The 24826-nt window shown below is 46.1% G+C and overlaps 1 protein-coding gene across 2 annotated transcripts in view; it reads right to left on the bottom strand.

The window, feature by feature from the left end:
- Positions 1 to 24826, bottom strand: part of Satb2 (SATB homeobox 2) — a 166451-nt gene that overhangs the window by 92412 nt on the left and 49213 nt on the right. For both annotated transcript variants that reach the window (XM_050159390.1, XM_050159391.1), the window contains 2 exons: positions 1804 to 1930; positions 638 to 761 (listed from right to left, as the gene is read on the bottom strand). In XM_050159390.1, the coding sequence (XP_050015347.1) occupies positions 638 to 761; positions 1804 to 1930 (251 nt within the window). The remainder of the gene's footprint in view (positions 1 to 637; positions 762 to 1803; positions 1931 to 24826) is intronic.

Here is a 24826-nt window from a genome sequence, read left to right as displayed (position 1 = left end):
AGAAAAGGGAGGGGGATTGCCCTTGTTTGGAGTGATGCATTTCTGTGTGGTAACTATTTAAAAACAAAGCCAGAACTACCCTCTACAGATGTCTCTACTGTAAAGATCAACCTCTAACTACCAACAGGGCAGAGGATGCTCCAATCACCCCAAAGACGTAAAGGTTGGGTATAGCGACCCACCCGGCAGAGGGAGTAAAGAGACCCCCAGGAATGTCGACTATGGAACTGAGGTCCGGTACGAGGCCTCAGTCTGCCACTTAACCAGTAGAAGAGGTTTTCACATGAAACTCAAGTGACTCCCTGTGTCACCATGTCCGCGCTACGCCGTGGGAAAGCTGATGAGTGCGTGAGTCAGTGTTCCCATACACTCTCACTGATCTAAAGCCATTGGGAAGCTATGAGTACGTGTGTCCATGTTCCCATACACTCTCACTGATCTAAAGCCATTGGGAAGCTATGAGTGCGTGTGTCAGTGTTCCCATACACTCTCACTGATCTAAAGCCATTGGGAAGCCATCCCTGAGATGATGACTTTTACCCTGAAACCGAAAGCACCCCCCCTCTCCATGGGCCCCGGAAACGCAGTGTGACTGCAGAGACGGAGCGTAGAAGATGCCCCCGGAGGAGACACTGACCTGGGAGAGAGGGCATTCTTTGGCTAATGTGCTCTGGTTCATCTCTTTGAGCAGTTCCTTTAAGGCATTGCGGACTGTGGCGTGGTTCCACTGCTCCGCAGGCAAGTCTTCCAACTTCGAACAACTGCAAAACAGGACAAGAGTGAGCAGCAGTTGACCCTCCGCCACGGTCCTGGCTGCAGGGGACACACGGGTCCCCTGCCAGTGCCACAGTAGGACATTTAGGAGGCTGCCGAGAGAAGGAAGGGGAGCACGCGTCCCTTCTGTGGTCTTCCTTCTGCAGACTTCAGTAGACCCCAGCAGGGGAACCCCACATCCTAACAGTCCATGGAATCTGCCACTGTGCTGTTTCTAAACATCAGGTCTTTAGAAGCCCTGGAGAAATGACATAGGGATGGCTTTCCCAGCACAGATTTATTATGGGTCTTCCTAAGGTTAAATGTCAGCACACTCCCACCAAAGCCAAAGCACAAAGGCTCACCTTCCCCAGAAAAATTCAGAGCGGCTACTTTCCCAGTCAAAATTATAAACTTTTAGAAAAGACTCTATAGAGTTGCTAGAAAAGAATAGAGGTGATGGGTCCCTGCTAAAGCAAAAATGCACCTTTAAAAATCTTACACTGAAGGACCCCATTGCTTAAGGCACAACTCGCAGGCACTTAGGAGGGAAAGGGCACAGAGAGCCCCTAGACGCTGGGAGGTGCACAGCGTTCTGGATCCCGCTACAGATCATGGGCTCCCTTTCATTGAGTGGCCATCCCAGAGAGAGACCTCTAAGGCCGTGGAAGAAGAAAACTCTCAGCCAGCAGAGGGATTGGATGTTTCAACGAAGCTTGTTCTGCTGTTGGCTTCTGAGAAAGCCCAGAGAAGCCACGAGAAGAGGGGCTGTGTGGAGCCCTCTTTCCCCTGCCCTAAAGACTTTCAATGATTGATCAAGCAGCCCCTGGGTGACCAGTTCAGTGCCTCTGACGACAGACAGCATAAACCAGTTGGAATGTGGACTATAAAGATGCCCAGGGGGGCGGCACCCCCTGCTCACTGCCCGCCCCTCCCCCATTCACCCGCTGTCTGGAAATGAAGGGAGACAAGCTGGTCTCCACAGAGAATCTGAGATCCACGCAGGGGCTCTGCGAGGAAGCAGACAGATGCTCGCTCCGACATACACACCTTTGTAATTGGATCTTCAACGTCACAACGTGATAGACGTCTTGAAGCATGTCGGCCACAGTTGCGTCAGGGGCGTCTGTCACGTAACTGAGCGGGAGGGGGTTCCACCGCCCCAGCTTGATTATTCCTGCATAGGGAAGAGAAACACAATAAACATATATCCGCTATGTGTTATACCCTTCCACAGCGTGTTCAGCGTCAAGAAGGCCGTCCAATGGTCACCACTGGATGCCCACTCTGAGAATCTACAGGCAAGGAGGCATTCTTCTCTGGCTCCAACTGAGTTAGGGAACTACGTGGGGGAGATAGAGCATGGGAAGGATGAGGGTTAGCCATAGACAATTGATTCTTCTATGTTTCTCTGTGCCTTGGATTACTTAGAAAACCACACGGATATTTCCTTTCTCCAAAGTCTTGGTTCACAGTCTAACTTAAGACTGACGCTAAAGATACATGATTCAATATACAAGATGGCTGATTTCATAGACAAAAAAAAAATATTAAAAGAAAAAAGCAGGCTTCGCCTAAATATAAGACTTGGTTTTGAATTGAACAAGAAAACTGCTGTGTAGTCTCCACGCTCCGTCACTAAGTGTGGTGTGACTCCTAGGGGCACACAGCACTGGCAGCCCCCGGAGGAGCCTCACCTTGCCTTCTGGTCCAAGTGTTGCTGCTCAGAATAGCAAAGATGCCTTCAGCTGCCTCTTGGTTTTTATGCCTGGGTTCTTTTTAGAATGACAATGGCACCTTTCCCCTGTGGGTTTCCTGCTGTTGGTGGTAAACCCAGGTGATGGACAGAACAAAGCTATCCTGGGCTAGCTTGGGTTTCAAAGAGAGGTAACCCCTATTGCTGGAAGATTCATGGGTGCCCGGACAGCCCTGGGAAATGCTGGCTTATACACCATATAGGCAGATGGGCCCCTCTGGTCTGGAGCGCGAGGCACCGAGAAACTTGATGAGGAAAAATAGAGACACTCATTTCACAAATGACATAGGGTAACAAAATTTTTATTTCCGTGCTATGAAAACTCTGATGGTCCCCACGGGATGTCAGAAATTGTCACATATAAAAACGTTATGTTTTAGAGATAGTAGAAAAACAGTGTTTTTATTTTTCCTTTTGACGACACAGGTGAGTCCAACTACATTGTTCCTTTAAAATACATATATATCCTTTTTATCATTGAAGAGAGAACACCTGCACCGCCAAAGGTACTGTTAAGAGATTCCCAAAATGACTCTGGAGCTGAGAGACAAAACTCTCAAAAGGGTTGGAAATGACCTTTCTGGTGAGGGCCACGTCCTGTCCAAGACGGAAAGAAATGAACGCGCAATGCCTGACATAATGCTTGAAAACAGGGAGGAAGCAGAACAAAAATATTAAAATGATACACTGTTTCAGTATTAAGACTTAACAATCTGCTCCTGAATATGCTACAGTATAAATAGTGCCTGGACCCGGCCCCAGCTAGGCAGCGCGACTCTCATTCATGGTACCGTATGTCTCCAGTTCTGGCTCCTGGAGCCCTCCTTCCCCTGCCAAGAAAAGCTGTTTTTCATGGGGGATAGCTTTCTTAACGTCTCCTCCCGTGACAATGAAAAGTGCACAGCACGCAGCACAGAGGAGATGCGAAATGAGCATCCTCGGCCTGCTGGACAGCCACCCCGAGAGGGCGGATCTGCCTCCGTCCTCCTTTTCGAGACGTGGCGTCACACGTCCGACCGCCACCTTTCTAAGAAAACCATTGTGCGATTTTCAATTCCTTTAAAAAAGTCGTTATGGCTATCACCCACAGGTTAAACATAAAGCGATCATACCCTAAAGGTGAATTGTTTTAATTACAAGAGAACAGAGGAGAAAACGGATGTCGGCCGTGTTCTGTGATGGGCACAGAGAAGGATCCGCCATTCATTTTGTTACTATGACTGGAAAGGTTACCCGAAGAAATCGAACCCTGCAAACTTCCCGGCACGGTTGTGACGGTGGTTCATTCCTTTTTATTTTTAAGGAGGATTCCACAGAGCAGCCAGACACAACCAAATATAGCTGTGTGACTTCATTTATATAAAGCCCAAGCGAAGCAAGACTCATCTATGGGAACAGAGGAGAGACTGAGTGGAGCAGGCAAGAGAATTCACTGGGAAGGGTTTGCTTGTCTGGGCTAGTGGCTGCATGTGTCTCCATTTGTCAAAATGCATCAAACCAGCCTCTTCATATGAATATTTTTGTTGTATGTAAATGATGCTTGCCGGGCATAGTAGCAAATGGCTGTAATCTCAGTAAGTTCAAAATCACCCTAGGCTATTCAGTGATTTCGAGGCTAGCCTAAGCTACATGGAAAGACTTTGTCACATCAAAGGAGGACCATCTCAGTCAGGAAAATGCCTGCTGGGTAAGCCTGGGAACTGAGTTTAGATCCTCAGCACTCACAGAAAGGCTGAGCATGGTGGTGTATACCTGCAACCTAGAGCAAGGACAGGAGACTGGCCAATCTCTGAAACTGCTGGCCGGCCAGTTTAGCTGGTCAGTTAGACTCACTGCAGACTCAGTGAGAGCCCCTGCCTCGGAAAATAAGGTGAGTGATGAAGGAAGACACACTACGTCTAATTGTGGCCTACAAGTGCGCCCACACATGTGAGCAGATGCGCACATGCTCGCACACACATATACACACAAGCACATTGGACACACCTGTGCATGACACGCATATACACATACAAGCACACACACACACACATACATACATACAAAAGCTGGGTATAGAAGCACACGCCTATAACCCCCAAAAGATAAAGAAATATCAAAAGTCCAAAGGTAGCTGGGCTTCATAGTGAGACTCTTGTTTCAAAACACCAAAACACACAAAAGGTTCTCCAGTATGTAAAAAATAGATCATATTCAACTTCCCTTGGGGGGGGGGGAGGTTGTGCAGGAAGAAATAGACTGAAGACAGATCTCTCCGCAGAGGTGAACTCCTTCCCCACCTTGATGAGCCAGAAGGAGACTTGTCCGGGCTGAAACCAGACACTCAGGTGCTTCACACCAATGGATACTGCCACAGAGAGGCCACAGAGAGCATCTGTTCCAAGCTGGTTTCTACAGCTTCAAGGGAACCGAGGGTATGCACTGTTCTCTAGGGCAAGAGGTGGGGGGGGGGCAGGGCACAATTTTCCTTCTCTATACATTTAGAGGCCACAGCATCTCCTCAACTGCCCCCCTGGGGCAGAAGAGCTAGAGTCTCTCTCTTCAGTGAGGGTGAGTGAGTGCACTAACCACTCTGGAAAACACCCTTTGGAACGATCTCCTTCCCTGATTAAAACAAATGACAAAAATATTACTTAGAATAGTAGTCAAATGTTAATTGAAGAAACCAAACTGGGAAGCAGCACCCCAGCAACTGTGAGCTAGCATGGGCCTCCAGGGAGATCGCTGCTGATTGGCCCTGGCTTCCACTGGCTTCTAACCATGTGACTCTAGCAATTACTTCATTTCTCCATGCCTCAAGCCGCTCATCTGTAAAATGGGATGAAGAAGTACTTCCTGTAAAGTGCATGCAATGCCCTTAGGACAGAGCTTCCTAAGGAAAGGCTGGAGAGAAGCATACACACTTTGGATGGCTCTGAACTCCTGCCTCGGTTCCTCCAGCACAGGCTGGTGATTGGCGGCAAGTTGAGAGTCACTCTGTACCGACTGAGATTTTGGGGCCAGTTGTTCAGTTTCTCCACATGCCAGCTTTCCTGTCTACAAAGTGGGGATGATGACCACACCCGCCTTCTGCACTGCTACGAGGCTTTCAATGCACAGGGATTACCACATCATAACAAATGCTCGGGGGGGGGGGNGAGGAGTGGAGGGAGGGGAAGCTGTGGTTGGAATGTGTTATGTGAGAGAAGAGTAAATTTAAGATGTACTACAGAAGAGGAGGAAGATGGGGAGGAGGGGAGGGGGAGGAGGGGGAGGAGGGGGAGGAGGAGGCTGGATGAGAAGAGAAAATCAGTCCACAGGAGTAAAGAATTTATGAACCAGGTGGGATTAACTACAACTAGCAAGGTCATTCCGGCCTTTGGGGTAGGGTCACCAAATCCTGCAGGGGAGACAAGACAAGAAAACTGACCTAGGCCTCCTAGAGACAGTTTCTGATTCACAGTATTAGGGAAATCGCAATAATCTGAGCAGAATCACTGGAATACAGTTGTTGCTTGTAACACTTCAGTCGAAGCTTCCTAACTCCAGAGTGTGAACGGAGAAAAATGCTGGTCTGGTTATTCTGACACACAGGCGGGTGTGTGCGCATGTCCAGTCTGGCACCGGGTGAATCTTTAGTACCCGGAGACCCCTTTTCCTGTTCTGAACGGGCATCACACTCTAACTCTACCTAGAGCACTGATCTCCTGTAGCTGCTTCTAGAATCTTGTACGTACTTCAGCCTCTAATCTAGGACTAAGCAGCCATCCGACAGGGTCTTTGTTAGGCACAGCCGCATGAGAGAACCCATGCGTGGCTTCTGAGTTTCATCACAATATTCTTTTATAGTACTTTACAAGTGCCAAGTCTTCTTATTTGTTTTGATTTTTTTTTTGTCTGTTTCTCTGTCCATTTTTGAGCCAGGGTCTGACTACGATATAGCCCAGGTTTGCTCAAACTCATGATCCTCCTGCCTCAGTCTCACGAGTGCAGGGGTTGGAGATGTGAGCTACCCCACACAACACCAGGTGCTTTCTAGAACCATCTGTTCATCTTCAGAGAGTCACTGTTAAAAGTGGCTTTAAAAATCAGTGGGGACCAGCCGGGACTAGGAACTGGGCTTCATCAAACCGCTCGACCTTCCTACTCAGCCCTGCTGCTCTGAGCATGAGCCCCTGCGCCAATTCCCCATGCCAGGACAAGTCCCTGGGGCAGGGCTGTGTTCACTCGCCATCATATGTCAATCGGGGCATTGATGTTTATTCTGAAAACAGGTAATAAATGAAACTAATGCGCAAATGAAAGGCAGAAGAGTCGGCTACACCTGGGAGGTCTCTGGGGAAAGCGGACCCCGCAAGGGGCCACAGTAGACACCAACAGTGTCCCCCAAGTATTTCCAAGAAGAGCAACATCTGTGAACATCTGGAGTGCCCCGTGTCCAAGACTACCGCAGATGCAGCTCCAAGGTCTCTGAATCACAAATTAGGGGCCTTTCTCTTGGAGCTGAAATTCATACGAATGTTAACACGATTGAGTCGGGCACAATATAAATAAAACTGTTTGTATCCAGACAAATCTGTTCACTCTGAAATCCAGAATGCCAATCCACTCTCTGTATAATGCATTCAGACCAAATAACAAAATGCAATTGTAGGTAAATGTCCCATTAGTGACATAAAATTAAGTTGGGAATGGAAGCAATTTTTGTCTAAAATTAAAAAGATACAACAATGGAAATCACTTGTTCGGCCTCCCAGTGTAATATCTTTTGAGAGTCAAAGGGTTGACGTTTAACAGGGGGAGCCATCAACAGCGCTTGTGCTGGCGTCTTCAGTATCTTACCCGTTTTTAGTCTAAGAGAAACCACATACTCTGCTAAGTCAGAGCACAATTCCTGTCTTTCAAACGATCAACCTTTACTATATAAAAATCAGAGGGGGGTTGGATACCGCCAACTGTAACTGAACAGCACAGAACGGAAGGGTGTAGAGTGTAACCAAGGGAACCTCACACGGGTTAGCATGCGGTCCTGGTCGTCCATGAAGGGAAAGTTTCTCAGGTGTCTCTATGAATCACGAATATGCGAACACAAGCCAATGCATCCTGTATGGAGTTCAACACACAACTACGTACAACTATGCCCCAAACCAGCCAGAATGATACGTACGTCTGCTCCCGTGCCTCCAATGCAAGAACCATCGCATGCATGAAGGTCTGTGTCAAGTCATCTGTGAGTACACGGAAGTTCTCACAGCCCACAGTGACGTGGAGGGATCTAGGAGACAGACGCATGCAGCTGAGCAAGTCAGCAACAGCATCATTGCGATTCCGCTCCATGGACAACTTTTTTTATTCCAGGTACGCCCTGACGCTAATTCTAAAACCAAACTGGAAACTCAACCTGAGGGGATGAAATGAGACATTAGCTTTAATATCCAAAGGCTGGAGTTTATATATCTCATAACTTTCTGGAAAAGATCTCGGCAACAGTGTCAATAAAAACTTCAGTCTCAGAATCACTAAGCCTTGGGGGCTTCTGCTTCTCGGTATTATTTCCACAAGACACCAACTGCCGATGAGACCCTTGTACAAACGGAACTGGTGGCATCGATTGCATCTGCTTACCCTCCTCCGAGCGACTGTGTCCCCACGCTCCAGCATATAATTTTCTGTTGTTGGGCTGTGCTTTGCTAAAGAAACCAAAAGCTGTCTGTCCTATATAAGAACATAGAATTATTTATCCATCGATCAGTTCACAGGAGATCGCCACCCGGGAGTATGTATTAATTCAGCCTGTGCTTCTAACCTGTGGCCTGACTGGGGTGTATTATCAGACTGGAGCAGGGAATTGTAGTCATACATTGTGGTCAATATCGCTGAACCTGTGGTGGGATGATACCCGGTGCCGACAGAGAGAAAGAGAGAGAGAGAGAGAGAGAGAGAGAGAGAGAGAGAGAGAGAGAGAGAAGGCAAACAGGAAGCGGAAATGCCTTTCTTCTTCGTGCACAGCTTAGCAGAACCCCAACGTTAACTTACTGGAGCAGAACCTCTCTTCAACACCTTCCATTTTTAACTTTGAGGCGCTACACGTCCCAACCGCTTTGCATTCAAAGGAAAGGACGTGGAAATGCAATAGTGTTCTCCAGGCGTTCTGCTTTATTCGGCTGCCTTTGGGAGGTACACACATTAATGAAGCCTCTAAACACACTGGCCTGGGAGCCTGTAGTATACTCAGTCCTGTATTTATAACAGCACATAAACAAACGCCAAAGAAAAACAAACAACTCCGCCACTCAGGATAAATGTTGAGGCTCTATAGTTATACACATACACACATACATAGACACACACATATATGTACATTTATCTAGAAATCAACAGGGAGCAATGCACACATACACACGTGTTTACATGAGTGCACACACATGATTTCCATTCCCCACACATGTTTGATCCACTTGCAACAGTCTGACTATTACTTGCCAAAGTTTGAATTCAGAAGGACGCGTCAGCCTAGGGGCTAGGGAGGTGGCTCAGTCACTAAAAGCACGGGCTGCTCTTGCAGAGGAACTGGGTTCAATTCCCTACATCTACATGGTGGCTCACAACCATCTGTAACTCCAGTTACAGGTGAGCCCATGTCCTCTTCTAGGCTCTGTGGGCAACAGGCACGCATGTAGTGAATATATATATATATATATATATATATATATATAACAGGCAAACCACCCACACACATAAAATAATAATTTTGAAAGCAGCTGACTGATTTTTAAATCATACTAAGGAAAATTACAAGGAAGATTATTGGCATTTAAAAACCAAAATTAACTTTAGAGCAGTTTCTATAAGTAATAAACAGCATTTCTCAACTTCTTAGAAATAGCCAGCCCCCTTACAGTTTAAGAACATTCTACACAGACACACACAAACACACACACAAACACACAAACACACATACATACACACACCGAGCATACACACACACAAACACACGTGCGTGCACACACAAACACACACACACACAAACACATATGTGCGCATGCGCGCGCACACACACACATACACACACACACACACAAGCATGCACACACGTATACAGTAGCATTTGGTGTCCTGTAATTCTATACATGCTTTAACATTGTGCTACATGGAGATTCTGTCCCGTGTAATAGACGCTGCCTCACATTTGGGAACTGTTACGTTACAGCTCTGATTTTTATTAGGTTATTTAATATAAGCACTAAGTAACTAGGCTAAATTAATAAAGGCCCTGTTGCAGAGTGAAAGAGAGAGGGGAGGGGAAAAAACAGGGCGAACAAAATTATTCCACAAATTAAATAAAACTTTCTGAAGTTGGCATTTTATAAACCTTTATTTAATTTTGAAAATTCCAATTCTCCTGAAAAACAGCCAAAATATCGGCCAGGCTATAAAAAAAAAAATATGGTTGGCATTTAGTTATTTATTTCCTAAGAGCACTGTTTGGAGCCATCACACGGAAGAACAGCGCCAACGGGAGAAGTGTCACAGGGACTTATTCGGGGTCACTTCGAGCGCTGGTTAGGAATTTCTCATCTGTGATAGATTTTCTTATTATTGTTTCTAGCTTTGACAGTTGCCTGAGAGAATTTCAAATTAAAGGACTAATTTTGGCAGGTAACACAAACAAGGACTCTTATTCTGGTCTCCCGTTCATTCCTCACCTTCCTTTCCTCCTCTCCTTCCTCCTTTCCACTTAGAAATACATTGGAATAAAGGATTTCCCCCATCCCTATCTTGCTCCAACACCCCAATAATCCAAGGCACAGGGAATGCACTCTGTTAGACTTGTGGTGCTTTTCAGAACATACTTAGCTAGTGTTCCTGCATACTCTGGAACAAGAAATACCCACTGAAGAGCTAAAACAACTGCCACATTCCACATCTTAACTAATTCCCCATGATCTTTTCAGAGTGGAGCTAAGGGGCTTTAGTAGAGTTTCCTGAGGGTGTGGCATTGCGGGTACTCCACTACCTGGCTCCGCAGACTTGGGAAATTTGATCGATCTCGTGCTTTGGATTACATATTCCAGAATGATCTTCAGGCATACTCTGTTTCCCGCCATCTCAGTCTACATAATGCCTTATCTTAAGGATGTTATTATGATGGCGGATAAACTATCAAAGGAAAGGGGGCCACAGGAAGGCAAGAAGTACCTTCCTGTTATGCGCCTTTTGGAATTCTACAATAGCCCTGGCTGTCCAGGAGCTCGCTATGTAGACCACACTGGCCTCTAACTCACAGAGATCCTCCTGCCTCTGCCTCCCAAGTGCTGGGATTAAAGGTGTGCTCCGTCATATGTGGCTACATTGCATACTTTTATCCAAGTTCCAACTCGACAGACCACACAGTCTATTCACTAAGTAGTAAGAGATGTGAGCGCAGACATGGACGACATCGGCTAAACTAACGGACGCTTTTGACGCGGAGAGTGTTAGCTTTCGTTCCCTTCGGGATATTCTAATGGTTTTTCACTCTCTGTGTCCCTGTATTTGTACACGAGATGCCTATCGTGTGTCCCATTAAGTCTTATAACGCCCATGATTCACAGGTCTCTGATACTTCACACTTAAGAGATGTCCAGACAGCTCCTTCATCTGCATTTTTTTTTTTTTGGAAATGTCATATTCAGATACTGCGAAACGAAATCTGAAATACGCCACCATCATTTTAACGGCTATGGGAGAAGCCAAGGGACCAGTACATTAAGAGGTAACTCTCTCGGCAGACAAATGCTTCTTGCACTGGATCAAAGGCAGACTTACAGTCATAACACACATGGCGATGAATAATGATAGCAGCTTATATGAGCCCCATAGAATATTCAGGCATGTCAGAAATATGTCACATGAATGAAAGGGCAATTGGAGAAGGAGAAACTGAGATATCGGTCCTGGTTGTACATATGATTAGACGTGGCATTCAAGCCGAATACCCTGTGAGGATCCCGGAGGAAGGAGAGGGGCAGAAACCAACTCTTCTTTTCCCATTGCAAGGATGCTGCTACTAAGGCTGGTCTCATTAAACGTGCATGAGCTCCATTGTCACCCCAATCAATCGTGAGCCTCGTTCTGGCTTATGAAACCCAAGCCCTGTGGAGAGGATCCTAAGAGAGGCTGTTAAGAAGCCAGGCTTGAGAATCATTGCTTAGGGTCCCCCATGTAAAACAAAAACGAAACAAACGAAAAACCACCATGGCCAGAAGACAAAGATCCATCCACAGAGTCTTGTTCTTAATTCATCAGCAAATCTGCTTGCTCTGGTCGGCTAAGACAGAACAAGGAAGCGAAGCTACAGCAGCAAAGCAAGTGGGCGGGGTTCACTGTCACTATGTCTTTCTCCTCCCGAACTTGGCCTTGGCATGAATTGAATAAGCAATACGGGGGGTTAAGAATGGTTTTGTATATACGAATAAACAGGGTTATGCCAATTTAACTTGTCTTAATAACCCTAGCCCTCCAACCACGAGGATGCCTGCAGTAGGATGGATTTCATGCCAACGGGGCCGTTCCGCTGAGAGGCAGCAGGAGGGGAGTCATGGAGGCGACTTTGGCTGTGGCTCTGCATCTTCCGGAGCCCCTGTTCGCTTCGCTAGAGGCATTAAAAGCAAAAGAAAAATCAAATGAAACAAAGAAAGCCCCTGCCCGACTCACAAGTCGGTGCTGTGGTGACCACAGCAGAACACAAGTCAAACTGCACTGAACGTCATTACGTTGGGCGCCTCAGCAGGTAAAGACGCTTGCCGTCATATCAGACTTTACGGGATGCCCAGAACCCATGCAGTGAAAGGAGAGAGCTGACCCTGTGGACTGTCCTCTGCCTCCCATGTACACTTGACATGTGCTGTGACATGTGCATGTACAAGTAAACAAATGCAAAAAAAAAACATTAAGGAAATTCTGGAGATCTGTCTGCGCTGGCATTTGTGAATGCTAAGTTAACACAGGAGAAGAAGGCACTCGGCTCTCGAGAAGGTTTTCGAGGGAGAGTTGCCTTTCCTTAAGCAAAACGCTGAATATCCTAAAATGTCACCGGCTAGCGCAACAGCGTATTTAGCTGGCGTTCTGGCTTGCAAATGTCTCCAAAGGCTCACGGGTTGAAGGCTGTGTGTCCCCATCTGGTCAGGCTCCTGAGAGGTGGCTGGGTTTCGGAAGTGCTAACCCCACCAGCCATGAGCACAGAGCTAAACAGGGGGCTGGGAAGCAGGGCCTAGTTAGGGTGGATATGTCACTGGGGCTTTCTCTGAAGGATGTAATGATTCCATAGCCTGTGCTAACTGGTTCCTGGCTACCCTCAGGTGAGCAGCTCTCCTCTGTGATGCGACTGTCTTTTTACAGGTCTGAGAGCAACTGACTGGACTAGACTCTCAGAAAGCCTCAGCCTGAATGAGTTTTCTATCATCTAAAGTCAGGTTCTTATGGGCTTTGTCACAGCTGGCTAACATACTGGAGTTGGTGGTTTATAGAGCCCCTTTGGCCTCCATCCTGCCTCTGTCAGGAGAGCACGCAATCGGAAAGGAAGTATCACCTGCCCTCTGCCGACTATCACAGAGATCCGCTACACTTATAGATGCCTTCCAAAAGGCTGAGAAAGGTCAGGGGCTGAGGTCCTCAAGTTGCATCTCACAGTTGATGCCCTGCACTACAGGAGATTCCCCAGGTGTCTCCCTGCCGCTGGAGCTCTGACACCCTAGACCAAGAGGCCTCCCAAGTATACGGGGTCCAACCACGGTGGCTTTGAGTACTGTCATTTGAAAGCGGCATTAAGCCTTCACATTTGACAATATTGAATAAAAACTCGACACTGAATTGGTTGGCTTGTCCTTCATTAAAATTCTACTTCAAAAAAAAAATGGCAAGCACCCAACTTTATTTTTCTCAGGAAGGGATCTTTAATTTTTTTTTCTTTGACTTTCTAAGTATAGCAGACAACTTCCACATCAGAATAAATGGAGGTCTGCCAGTTGATGCACCAAACAATGGCACGTACATCAATCAGTAAAGGGAACATAGTTCAATCAAAAAATCCAAATGTCATTCGACCAACTGCACTGTTTACTACAAACTATGAGTGGCTGGGGTACCTTGAATGAAAATGTCCCCCTTAGGTTCACAGGGAGTGGCACTATTAGGACCTATGGTCTTGTTAGAGGAAGTGTACCACCTGGAGTGCTCACTGAGCTTTGAGGGCTCAGAGGCTCCAAGCCAGGCCCAGGGCTTGTAGTATGTGGATCCAGAGGTAGATTTCTCAGCTCCTTGTCCAGCATCATGTCTGCCTGTCCACTGCCATGCTTCCTGCCATGACAATAACGGACGAAACCTCTGACTGTAAGCCAGTCCCAGTTAAATGTTTTCCTTTATAACAGTTGCCGTGGTCACGGTGTCTCTTCACAGTAACAGAACTAAGTTACTAAGGCAGTGACTCTACCTGAATAAGTTGAATTGTGTTCTCTACTTTCAAACCGCCAGCTAAGTGGTGCTACCCAAGACATTCCCTGACGTTAGCAAAACCAGTAACAGTTATTAGGACACGTCTTCTCAGATCTCAGCACTAGACTGGATAGGGTTCATATCCCTCTACCAATCGTCTCTGCTCCTCAAAGTCCTCCTTCCTATAGCCTACACATGAAAATACATCTGATTGATAAAGCATGGCACAGCTGAGATCAAGGAGCAGAAGTCTCAAAATCATCTCAAAATGACAAGAGGACCCACTCTTGTCCACCGGGGACGCCTGCGAAGACGCTCAGTCCTTCCCTGTGGTGACAGCGTCTAGGAGGGCGCCTATGCCCACAGCGGCACAAATAAGCCTCTCTACTGCAGAGTGCCAGAACCAAAAAGCAAGGTCTCTCTGCTCCCCAACAAGGGCAGGCTCAGCCTCTCCCCGAGGTGAGGCTTAGTTAGACTTTAAAAAATAACCTGGCGAGCTGAAGGCGGGAGTGTATGTGGTAACCTCAGCAACTGGAAAACCAAGGCAGGAAAATCGCTAGCTCAAGACTAGCCTGGGCTACATAGTGAGACCCATTCTCAAAACCACACAAACATTTAAATATAAAGATGATGTGATTTAAAACAAAAACTGATAGAGAAGGGAAGAGGAAACTTACGTGCGAGCTGACGCTGTAGGAGTTGGCTGGGGAGCCAACGTGGGTTTCCTTGTCATTTTGCTTTAGTTCAACCATCCTTAAAATAACTAGAACTAAGCCGGGTGGTGGTGGCGCACGCCTTTAATCCCAGTACTCGGGAGGCAGAGGCAGGCAGATCTCTGTGAGTTCAAGGCCAGCCTGGTCTACAGAGTGAGTTCTAGGTCAGTTGGAGCTACAGAGAAACCAAACAAAAACCAGAATGGTGTTCTGCCTTTATTCTAATAGCCAACTTTTATCAAGCTGCCCACCTCTGAAAGGAAGGAAAGCAACGAACCTAATTATACATTTAGTCGTTCACAATCCTAACTGGAAAACAAAAGAGGACACACTTACTCTCACTCCCTACTACTGCATGTGTGTGTTTGTGTTTGTGCATGTGTGTGTGCGTGTGCATGTGTGCGTGTTACTTCTTCTGCTTTAACAAACACAGCCCATGATTCATGGAGAGGAAAACTCAGGAACTTCCTCCCACCAGCATCTTGCTTTCCCACGTGCCTCATCCTTGTGTGAGGATGGGACCTGCTGCACCCAAATCTTCCTTCTCCTCATTTTCAGCTGTCCAGTGTTCTTTGCCATCCTCACCTTACATTAACCCCTCAAGAAATGGAGCATTTCTTTGGGCTTCTCATGGAATTCTATGTCGCTCTGCAAAAAAGTAGTCAACCAATGTACCCATAGCCAGAATCAAACTGACGGGTACCAGAAACAGAGTGGTCATTAATTTTTAAGTACTTATATAATATTTCATACGAATTATGGTCAGTTAAATTCATGTAAGTGAATGCATATGGGCACCTGTTTATTAGTCTGTGGTTCTTACACATGTGGACACATCTCAAAAGCAGTCAGTCTACAACAGATGGCTCTATTGCTCAAGCAGCCATGTTTCTTTGAGCCTGACACTCAATAGAAACAAAAGCAAAAATACAGGAACCTTGTACAATGATGCTGAAACATGAGTGTGTTCTGGGAACTGTGTGAACCAAAAAGGTCTGCAAATTTCATTTCCAGTGTCACTTATGCAATATGTAATTTCAGAACTTAGTTTATATTTTCCCAAATAAAGCAAAGAAATAAGAAACAAAAGCTCTGCCGTTCTTACCCATCCTACAAAATTACTTAATAACACGGCATTTGGTTGGGTTGGTGCCGAATTATAATAATGCTCATAATAAGCCGGAAAGTGGAATTCTGTCATTCATTCATAAACCACTTTGTGAGCCAAAGAATGTGATGGTTTCATAGTGTATCTGGGACAGAATTGCTTCTCTCTTGGATATCCAGGATCTAGTAGTGCTGTGGGACAAGGATCTGTACCCTGTCAATCGTATTTTAATGAAACGCTGATTGGCCAGTAACCAGGCAGGAAGTATAGGCGGGACTAGGCAGGAAGTAGAGGTGGGGCAACAAGAACAGGAGAATTCTGGGAATAGGAAAGTTCAGTCTGTAGTTGTTACCAGGATGCAAGATGTATCTGCCTCACCCAAAAAGGTACTAAGTCACGTGGCTAACACAGACAATAATTATGGGCTGATTTAAGTTATAAGAATTAATTAGTAAGAAGCCTGAGCTACTGGGCAAATCAGTTTATAATTAATGTAGACCTTTGTGTGATTTCTTTGGGACTTAATGACTGTGGAGACCGGGCAAGAAGGGGATCAGGTGGGACAGACACCTCAGTCAACAATCTGCTGCTTCTTGTTACTCAGTGATCTAGAAGTAATTTGGGTTACAAACTCACATGAGATACATTCAGGTTAAATGTCTATCAAGACTGACCATGGGCTGGATTTGGATAACTGCCATACTCTTTACACACCCACCTGGACCTGGGGAGGGGCCCCAACTCTATCTCTTAGAGGCTTCCGGTCTCACGTTAGTTCATAAAAATAAAAAAGAAAATTTAAAAAAACTTAAATTTTTTTCCACAAATTGAAATCTTTTTCAAATTACTTTTGCAAAATACATTCCAAAAGAGTTCAAAACAAGAGGGTGGGGATTCTTGTTGTCTCTACTTTCTTGTTGAAAGGTAATGCCTTACTCAGGAACATTAAAAATGGCTGCCATGATAATTCAAAAATTTAACTTGCTTGGGTGGCATCCTTAAAAAAACATTTATTCTGGATAAATAAAGATATTTGTTGTTGCAACAATATAAGACTTATGGACATGTTTTATTGAAATAACATTTTTCATTTGAAATATACAGGAAATGACCTGTCAAACCAGCCACAGCACAGAGAGGCCACAAGCCTGCTGGCCTCTGAGAACCTCACTGCCTCAAGGAGAAGCCAAGGATAACAGAGGAAATCGCCGTGTGAGGCCCATCTGCCTCATGCACACGCTGAGAGTGAGCTTTTCCGTGACCTGACCCACATCTACTAGTGGAAACGTGGTCCAGCAAATCCATTTCTGTCCTAAACAAAAGGACCTGGCTTCTCAATAGCCGGGCCCAAACTGAGGGCTTATTAGAAGTTTGGCAGGTGCCTGAGGGCCATACCTCATCTTTACGGAGGGAAGCAGATTGCAACCTCCCTCATCTTTTTTTTTATTTTTAAACTGGTTTTTGAAACAGAGCATATATAAAACCTCAGAGGCAGGGGAAGGAGATAGATAGATGTCAGGGGCACACACATCCCTGTGCCTGGCTTTTCATTCCTTCTGCATCTTCCTGAGGGGCCAGGTACCAAGACAAAGACAACCACCAACTAGTGCCAAGAGAAGGAGTGGGCAGTTATTACAAAGCAAAAATACAGAGTTAAGACAGTTGATGTCCGGCTTAGAATCTCAAGCAAGAAAGGCATTATGGGACCTGAGAATATAAGGGTGATGCTTACATGGCCAAGCAAAAGTTCTAAGGAGCTAGCTGCAGATGGTGGCCACCAACCAGTCTCTGAACTTTGACCAATAAACATATGGTTTAGGCTTAACAAAGTTTAAAACAACAAACAAGTGTGTAACCCTGTTAAGTCCTATAGAGATGGCTTCCTGGGATTGGGAGCAATTCCACAATCTCCTGGTATATACGAAGCCTGACAAAATGTCACGTGATCGCAAAGGCACATGGTATCTTCAAACATTTTCTCATTAAGTTCATCTTCACAAAACTTCTGCGACACACAATATCTCCACTTCCTGTTAGGATAAATAATTTGCTAAGGTACAAAGATTTTTTTTATTTTTGGTTTTTCTAGACAGGGTTTCTCTGTAGCTTTGGTGCCTGTCCTGGAACTAGCTCTTGTAGACCAGGCTGGCCTCGAACTCCCAGAGATCCGCCTTCCTCTGCCTCCCGAGTGCTGGGAGGTACAAAGATTTTTCCCTGAAACTGAGGTTTGTCTGACTGGGAGCATCAAGGTGACTGGCCCCTCTAAAGCATCTTCCCGGCCACTGAGAGAGACCTCACACAGACCTCCAGGGGGACTAGCATTCTCCCCACACCCCCAAGAACTACTGCCTGTAAGCTCTCATTTCCTATCCTGCTGGCCTTGAAGTCCCAGCACTAATGTGAACATCTTCAAAAACAGCTGGTGAATGAGCAAATGAACTCAAAGACTATACACTGTTGCCAAGTAACTGCATCCCTGTTGTTCCACCACTAAGTACCCTCACTAACTCACTGCAGGCAACTACAAGACAAGAATACCATGTATCGCTAGGTACCACGCATCGCTAGTACCACGCATCGTTAGGTACCACGCATCACTAGTACCACGCATTACTATATAACATGCATCGCTAGGAACCATGTATCACTAGGTACCATACATCACTAGGTACTGTAGTAGGAGCATGGCCTCCTACACCAAGGTACCACACATAGTACCATGCATCACTAGAACCATGCATCACTAGTACCAGGCATCACTAGCACCACGCATCACTAGTGCCACGCATCGCTAGTACCAGGCATTGCTAGTACCACGCATCACTAGTACCACGCATCACCAGTACCATACATCACTAGAACCATGCATCACTAGGTACCATGCAGCACTAGATACATGCAGCACTAGTACCATGCATCACTAGGTACCACACATCACTAGGACCATGCAGAGAACAGTCTTTTCCAAAGGCACTGCCAAACTCTCAGTCATTCATCTATTTCAACATTCATGCGTGTCTACCCAGACAATGCAAGGGCAGTGTGGTGGTGAGTGAGACAGGCATATACCTACACTCATCAGACTTAAAGATTACAAACCAATAAGCAGAGGTCCTAAATTAAAAATTCAGTAAGTGCTAAGAACAAAAATTAAGAGTATGCCCAGAGAAAGACGGGTCAGTTAGTCAAGGAAAATGGCCCCTAGGGATGAAAAGAAACCCTCCTCACATACAGTAGCCAGAAGACCTGGCTGAGTGGAGAACTAAGAAGCTGCAGTGGATGGGAGCTCGGACGGGGGTGAGCGGTGAGCAGAGGCCCAGCACAGATCACCAGGGACTCTGCAGGGAAAACATGAAAAATCCAAACAGGGGGCGGTCAGGCGGATCAGATGATGGTGCTGTTCAACACCAGCCATCTCTGTGGTCACTGTTGTTGCTGCGGGGGAGACAGGGGTGGGATGGAGAAAGTAAGGAGGGATGGTAGGAAATGGCAGAACAAACAGAAATTATTGACTCTTCCCAGGCTCCTCTGTGGCTACCGAGCTCTTTGGCACAGCTTCACAAAAAATAAATTACGCTGATAAGAATAAATTAGCAATTAAAAAGAGACAGTTTGGAAGGTACTCGCAATATTCTATTTTTCTAGCAGTATGGTACAAACCCGAATGCTTGTTTTAGTATCTATTTTCTAATACTAAACATAGAAATCAGTTGGTGAGCATGGCGTACCTCACAATAAAACCTTTGGGTGACCGTTATACCTCAGAATATTCCACTTAGCAGCTTGTCCATTTAAGGATGCTTTACAGACCCCTCCCCCCATTTGACCCCTAAATCAGGATGGTGCCATCAGCTCACATTCTAATGAACTGTGCGTTTTTTAACTCCAATCTGGAAGGTAGAGACAGGAGGATCAAGAGGTCAAGACCATTCTTAACCAGACAGTTTGAGGCCAGCCAGAGACAGCCCCTCCCCCGCCATGAAAACCTTAATTTTAAGATAACTGTAATTTAAAAAAAAAAAAACTAATTAAATGTAAAGTCTGAAATTTGACAACATGACACCTTAGATGTCAATGAAAATCAATCACGAGTGTCAACTAGGAATAGAATCTAGACTTTGAAAGTTATTTTAAACGATTTTCCACTACCACCAACTAATTAATCCAAACAGAATGGAATCCAAATGCATAATTGTTTTATTAAAAAAGTTACTTGTAAAAATTAATTCTGAATACTGCGATCGTCTATACCAAATGAGTTGATTCACTGGTGACTTGCAGATCCACACAGGCATTCAAAATGCATGCCATGAAAAAACGCTAGTAAGGGCAAAGATACAGACTGTAGATTTATACACATGCGTGCTTGTGTGTGGACACAGATATGCACATGTGTATAGTGGGTATAACAGCGTGCGTATATTAATCGCATATACACATTATTGCCTCTGTGGCGGGAAGGAAAGACACTATGGGCTACTGAGCAGATTTTAACTGCAATAGCCCATCTGTTGGAAGAACACGTCCTCGCGCTGCACGTGGCGTGGACAGGCCATCTACTTTGTCCTTCACCCCATTCTGTACCCGACAGGTTTTTTTTGGAATTGTGCAACTGTCATCAAACTGCTACACTCCCGTGGACATTAGCGGGGCAGCCACACACTGCTCAAGAGCTATTTGCATTCCAAAATCCCAGTTCTTTCATGAATGCTCTTCTGTTTTGAAATGAGAAGGCCTCTAATTTAGAAACTTTTAGCTCGGATTATGACCAGACTTGGCACTGCCCAAGAGGATGCTAAGCAAGGATATAGTGATGATGTCAACAAAGCAAACCACTCATGTGGCAGATTTGCAGAAGGTCAGCCCTACTCCTCCTCTTCATTGAACATCCTCACAGCAGCTCCTATGAAGAAAGGGTCCCAAACAGGGACACGGGCACTCACTAGAAGGCACTGTCCACAAGGCCCATCAGATCACCCCAGGGAGCAGGTGATGTGAGGATGGGGGAGGGGGAACAGGCTCAAGGGAGGGTCCTCAGGGAGATGAGGAGGAGGCAAAGCAAAGGGAGAAACAGAGATGGCCTCTGACCTGCAAGAGCAGCTGGGCTGGCTTCCTCAGGGAAGGTACAGCAACATCACATCTGGAGAGGGGAAATTTCACATACAACCACCATCTTACAGACCAGCGCCTCCAGCTAGGGACACACCTGTGCTCCCTAGTATAGCCCAGGGCCCCTTGGTGCAGGCCTAAGGAATGACCAAGTTAGCAAGAGAAGACTGGACACAGCGGGCATCTAGAAGCACCCTATTGACACTAACTGTAGTTAAGGAGTACACATTATTTAGATAAAGGTTTTCAAGTGAACAGCATAAAATATAAAATGACGTAGTATAATTTCATGCTACTATGAGGGGTCATTTATATCAGGGCTTGTTTATTTACCATATAGATACCTCAAACATTAAAAAAAAATATTCATTTAAAAGTGTTCCAGTTTTACCAATGTGATGTGTCTTTCTGGCCACCCCAAACAAAATTCACAAAGTCACTTGAAACTAATTGCCATCGTAAGTAAAACCTCACAGGTCTCAAACAAATGATATTTGGGAAGTGACTTGCCAATCAATCCTTTATCCTGTTGTCAGAGCCAGACATCACATCAATGAGAATGTCTGACCGTCCTTTTCTCTCCTTTTCCCCTTGTGCCCGGAGAGAAACAGTGATGCTCCCCCCACGGCAAAAGAACGCGTTAGCCTTGTAAAGAGTCCTTCCCAGAAGCCCGAATCTCCATATCTTAATATCATGAAAGCTGGAACCGTAAATTAAAATCTGTTAGCAACTGAAATCTTAATGAGGTTCTACAAAGAAGAGGTTTTCCTGCCATGTCTTGATGCAAGGAAACAGTTGACGATTACAAATGCGCGGGGCTGAATGGGAGCTGGCAAAGACCACACCACAGAATGTACCCAGAGCTGGGGTTGTCCCAGTTCAGATGAGCCCGTTGTTCCTTCGCCAGTGCAGGCAAACAACTAACCTGAAATGCCTTTGGCTGGGTGATAGGTGTGAGCCCGTAAAATTATGTCCCTTGACTCCGCATTTACATGGTGACAATCTGTTCTGGCCCACCGAGCAGCCTGTTCTTCGGCAACAAAGAGCTTCGGAAGGGGCCCTGCATAATATCGACTTCATCAGAGGGAGCAGAAGCCCAGGACAACGGGATGGCGGCGTGGGTTCTCAAACTTAGGGTCACAGATATCCCCCTCCCACCCACCCACACACAACAGAACCTGTGAAAATAACAATTCCAGGATCTGCCACCAGGGGACCTAATACACTGGGTCTCCAGGGACTAGGAATCTGTATTTAAGCACCCTGAAGCCTGGCAGGCTGCTCAGGGAAAGAGCCTGTGTCCCTGAGGCTGCCCAAAAGGGCCGGAGGGGGAATGGAGGTGAGGTGTGCTTGCACCCTGCTTTTACAAATGGAGGCCCAAGGAATACATCTTTAGGATCATTTCTCTGTTTAATGGGGCCTGGTTGGCTGGATTCGTGGTAAGGGCGGTGGGCTGTTTGTTTGTTTTGCTATTTTGCTCTTCCGGGAAAAGGGAGGCTGTTTCCTGAAAAGCGTTCTGAACCTTCACACACACACACACACACACACACACACAAACAACTGCAAATTTAGAACACGTCCTTGAGATATTTTAGCGCAATTATTCATGGTAAAGAAATCAAACTCCACATGCTTATTTCTAGAGGATATATTCTTAAAAAAGAAAAGGGGGTGGGGAAGCTTGTTGGGTAAAATTCCTCGAATCTATTCCTATTGAGAAATTCTAAACATTTAGGCATGTTGGATTACATGGAAATGAAGGAGTCCAAAGTCACTCCTACTCCTATTGCCTGCACACTGCATGCACGCCCCACCCAAGGCAGGGCCTCCATGTTGGCCGTTGTAGCAAGCTGCAAGGCAAACAATGTAGTTTATAGTCTCATGGCTATGCCACCGGGAGTCTCATTGCTTTAAGTACAAACTCTATACACTAACACGGCTTCATTTTCCTAATAAACCGTGAAAAAATAACCAGGAAAGAATCTGAAAGTCTCAGATCTCCCACTGTCGAGCAGACAATTCCGCAGGGCTTTCTGGGAGCTGAGCACCTCGAAGGCTGGGGCCGCCTGGCAGTCCCCTGTTTCACAGGGATCCTTATGGTAGACAGGGTGAATAGCGTCAAGTAGATACACCCTGCCTGCCTCAATCCAGGAGAATACACTTCCTTGGAGATTTGTTGCTTTAATTCTTTAGCTGTCTGCTTATGTGGGGGTGGTAGGAGGGTCTCTGTGCTTGAGTGTCAGCATCTGCTGAGGCCAGAGGTATCAAATCCTCCTGCAGCTGGAGTTAAAAGTGGTTGTGAGCCTCCTGACAGGGGTGCTGGGAACTGAACTCAGCAAGAGCAGAGCCATCTTTCTGGCCACAGAAGGATATAAATTGTACAAAATCATAGTTTTAGAAATATAAAGACCAGGTTGGTGGCAGTGGCTCATGCCTTTAATCCCAGCACTCTGGAGGCAGAGGCAGGTAGATCTCTCTGAGTTCGAGGCCAGCCTGGTCTAAGGAGTTTCAGGACCGCAAGGGCTACACAGAGAAACCCTGTGGCGGGGGAGGGGGAGAAGAAGAAAAGAAAGAAATATAAAAATCATCTTCTTCTAGAGGTTATAACAATGGGATTCTTAGAGGAGCTGAGTATTTCATAACTTAAAAAGACCTATTAAAAAGCTGATAGAAAATGAATATGATTTCATAAATGGAGCTGTCTCGGGGAAATGACTTAAAAGTTATAAACACCGTGAAAAGATTTGTGAGACCAGAGTTATGTGAATGGGTGAGCAACTGTGTGGGAAAAAACGACAGCTGGAAGAGAACCGCTCATTGGCTACGAAGTCATCTCATGATCATCAATAAAGTGAGGACAGCTCTCAGCCCATTGCACTTCCCGTAAGTCAGGTGGCTACCTCACAGGGAGGGGCAGTCTAATAATACCTTTCCTAGCCTTCTGTTTGGTGGCTCTGGAAATTCTCCAGGCCCTTAAATTCTTCAGCCTCCCAGGAACTCTGTAAAATGAGCCAGGGAATCTCTAGGAATCTTCTAAGGAATGTGCAGGTCCAGAGATCTGGATCCTGAACCCTGAGGACTTTAACAGCTTTGAGTGAAGCCAGGGACTAAGATCTAGAAAGAGATAGGAATTCAGCTGGTGGGGGGATGACATCACGTTAGAAAGATGCAGGGCCTGGAGCCAAAACCAACTGCCCACCTACTCTCTACTTCACCTGCTGGGGCCAAAGCCCCTTGGAGCTTAAAATGCTAGGGTTGCTAAGGGGACCCCGGGGGGGGGGGGGGGGAACGACAGGAAGGACCTTAGAGAAGAATTCAGACTGCTGGAAATCTAAGTCTCTTGGTTCTAGGACAACTGATTGTAATATAAATAAGTAAATAATGTCACGATGAAACAGAAATTCCCGAGCAGCACAAATTTAATTCGAAAGGTTGGGTCCACATGTGCCATCCAGACCACAGCTGTGCTCTTTCGTCCTGGCGAGAGGAGAAACACTTGAGGATCTTCCACTCAGTGAACCTGGTGGTACAATCACAGCCCCAAAGCGTGAGCCTGACCGCTAGCAGCTGGGGAGCCGGGATTCAGCCTCACAGCCGGGATTTTATCTTATCTGTCGTTCTGCCCCTTCACAGTTTGCCTGTCCTTTGGAGGATGATGCTTATAAAAATTTGTAGCTTTCAGAATGCCAACATGATGGATGACTTAGTTCAGATTCAAACTTGGCCCGGCCTGCACAGGCCTATAGTCCCAACACAGGGGAGGTAGGGACAGGAAGGCATGGATACTAGGTAATGGCAAGTTTGAGGTAGTCTGGCATACACAACCCATCTCAAAATACCAAAAAGAGGCCGGGCGATGGTGGCGCACGCCTTTAATCCCAGCACTCAGGAGGCAGAGGCAGGTGGTCTATGAGTTCGAGACCAGCCTGGTCTACA

Source organism: Alexandromys fortis, unplaced genomic scaffold, assembly GCF_014885135.2.
Source record: "Alexandromys fortis isolate MF-2015 unplaced genomic scaffold, M_Fortis_MF-2015_v1.1 scaffold_65, whole genome shotgun sequence".
Taxonomy (NCBI): domain Eukaryota; kingdom Metazoa; phylum Chordata; class Mammalia; order Rodentia; family Cricetidae; genus Alexandromys; species Alexandromys fortis.
The sequence above is the reverse complement of the archived record's forward strand: the minus strand, read 5'-3'. Positions and strand labels throughout refer to the sequence as shown.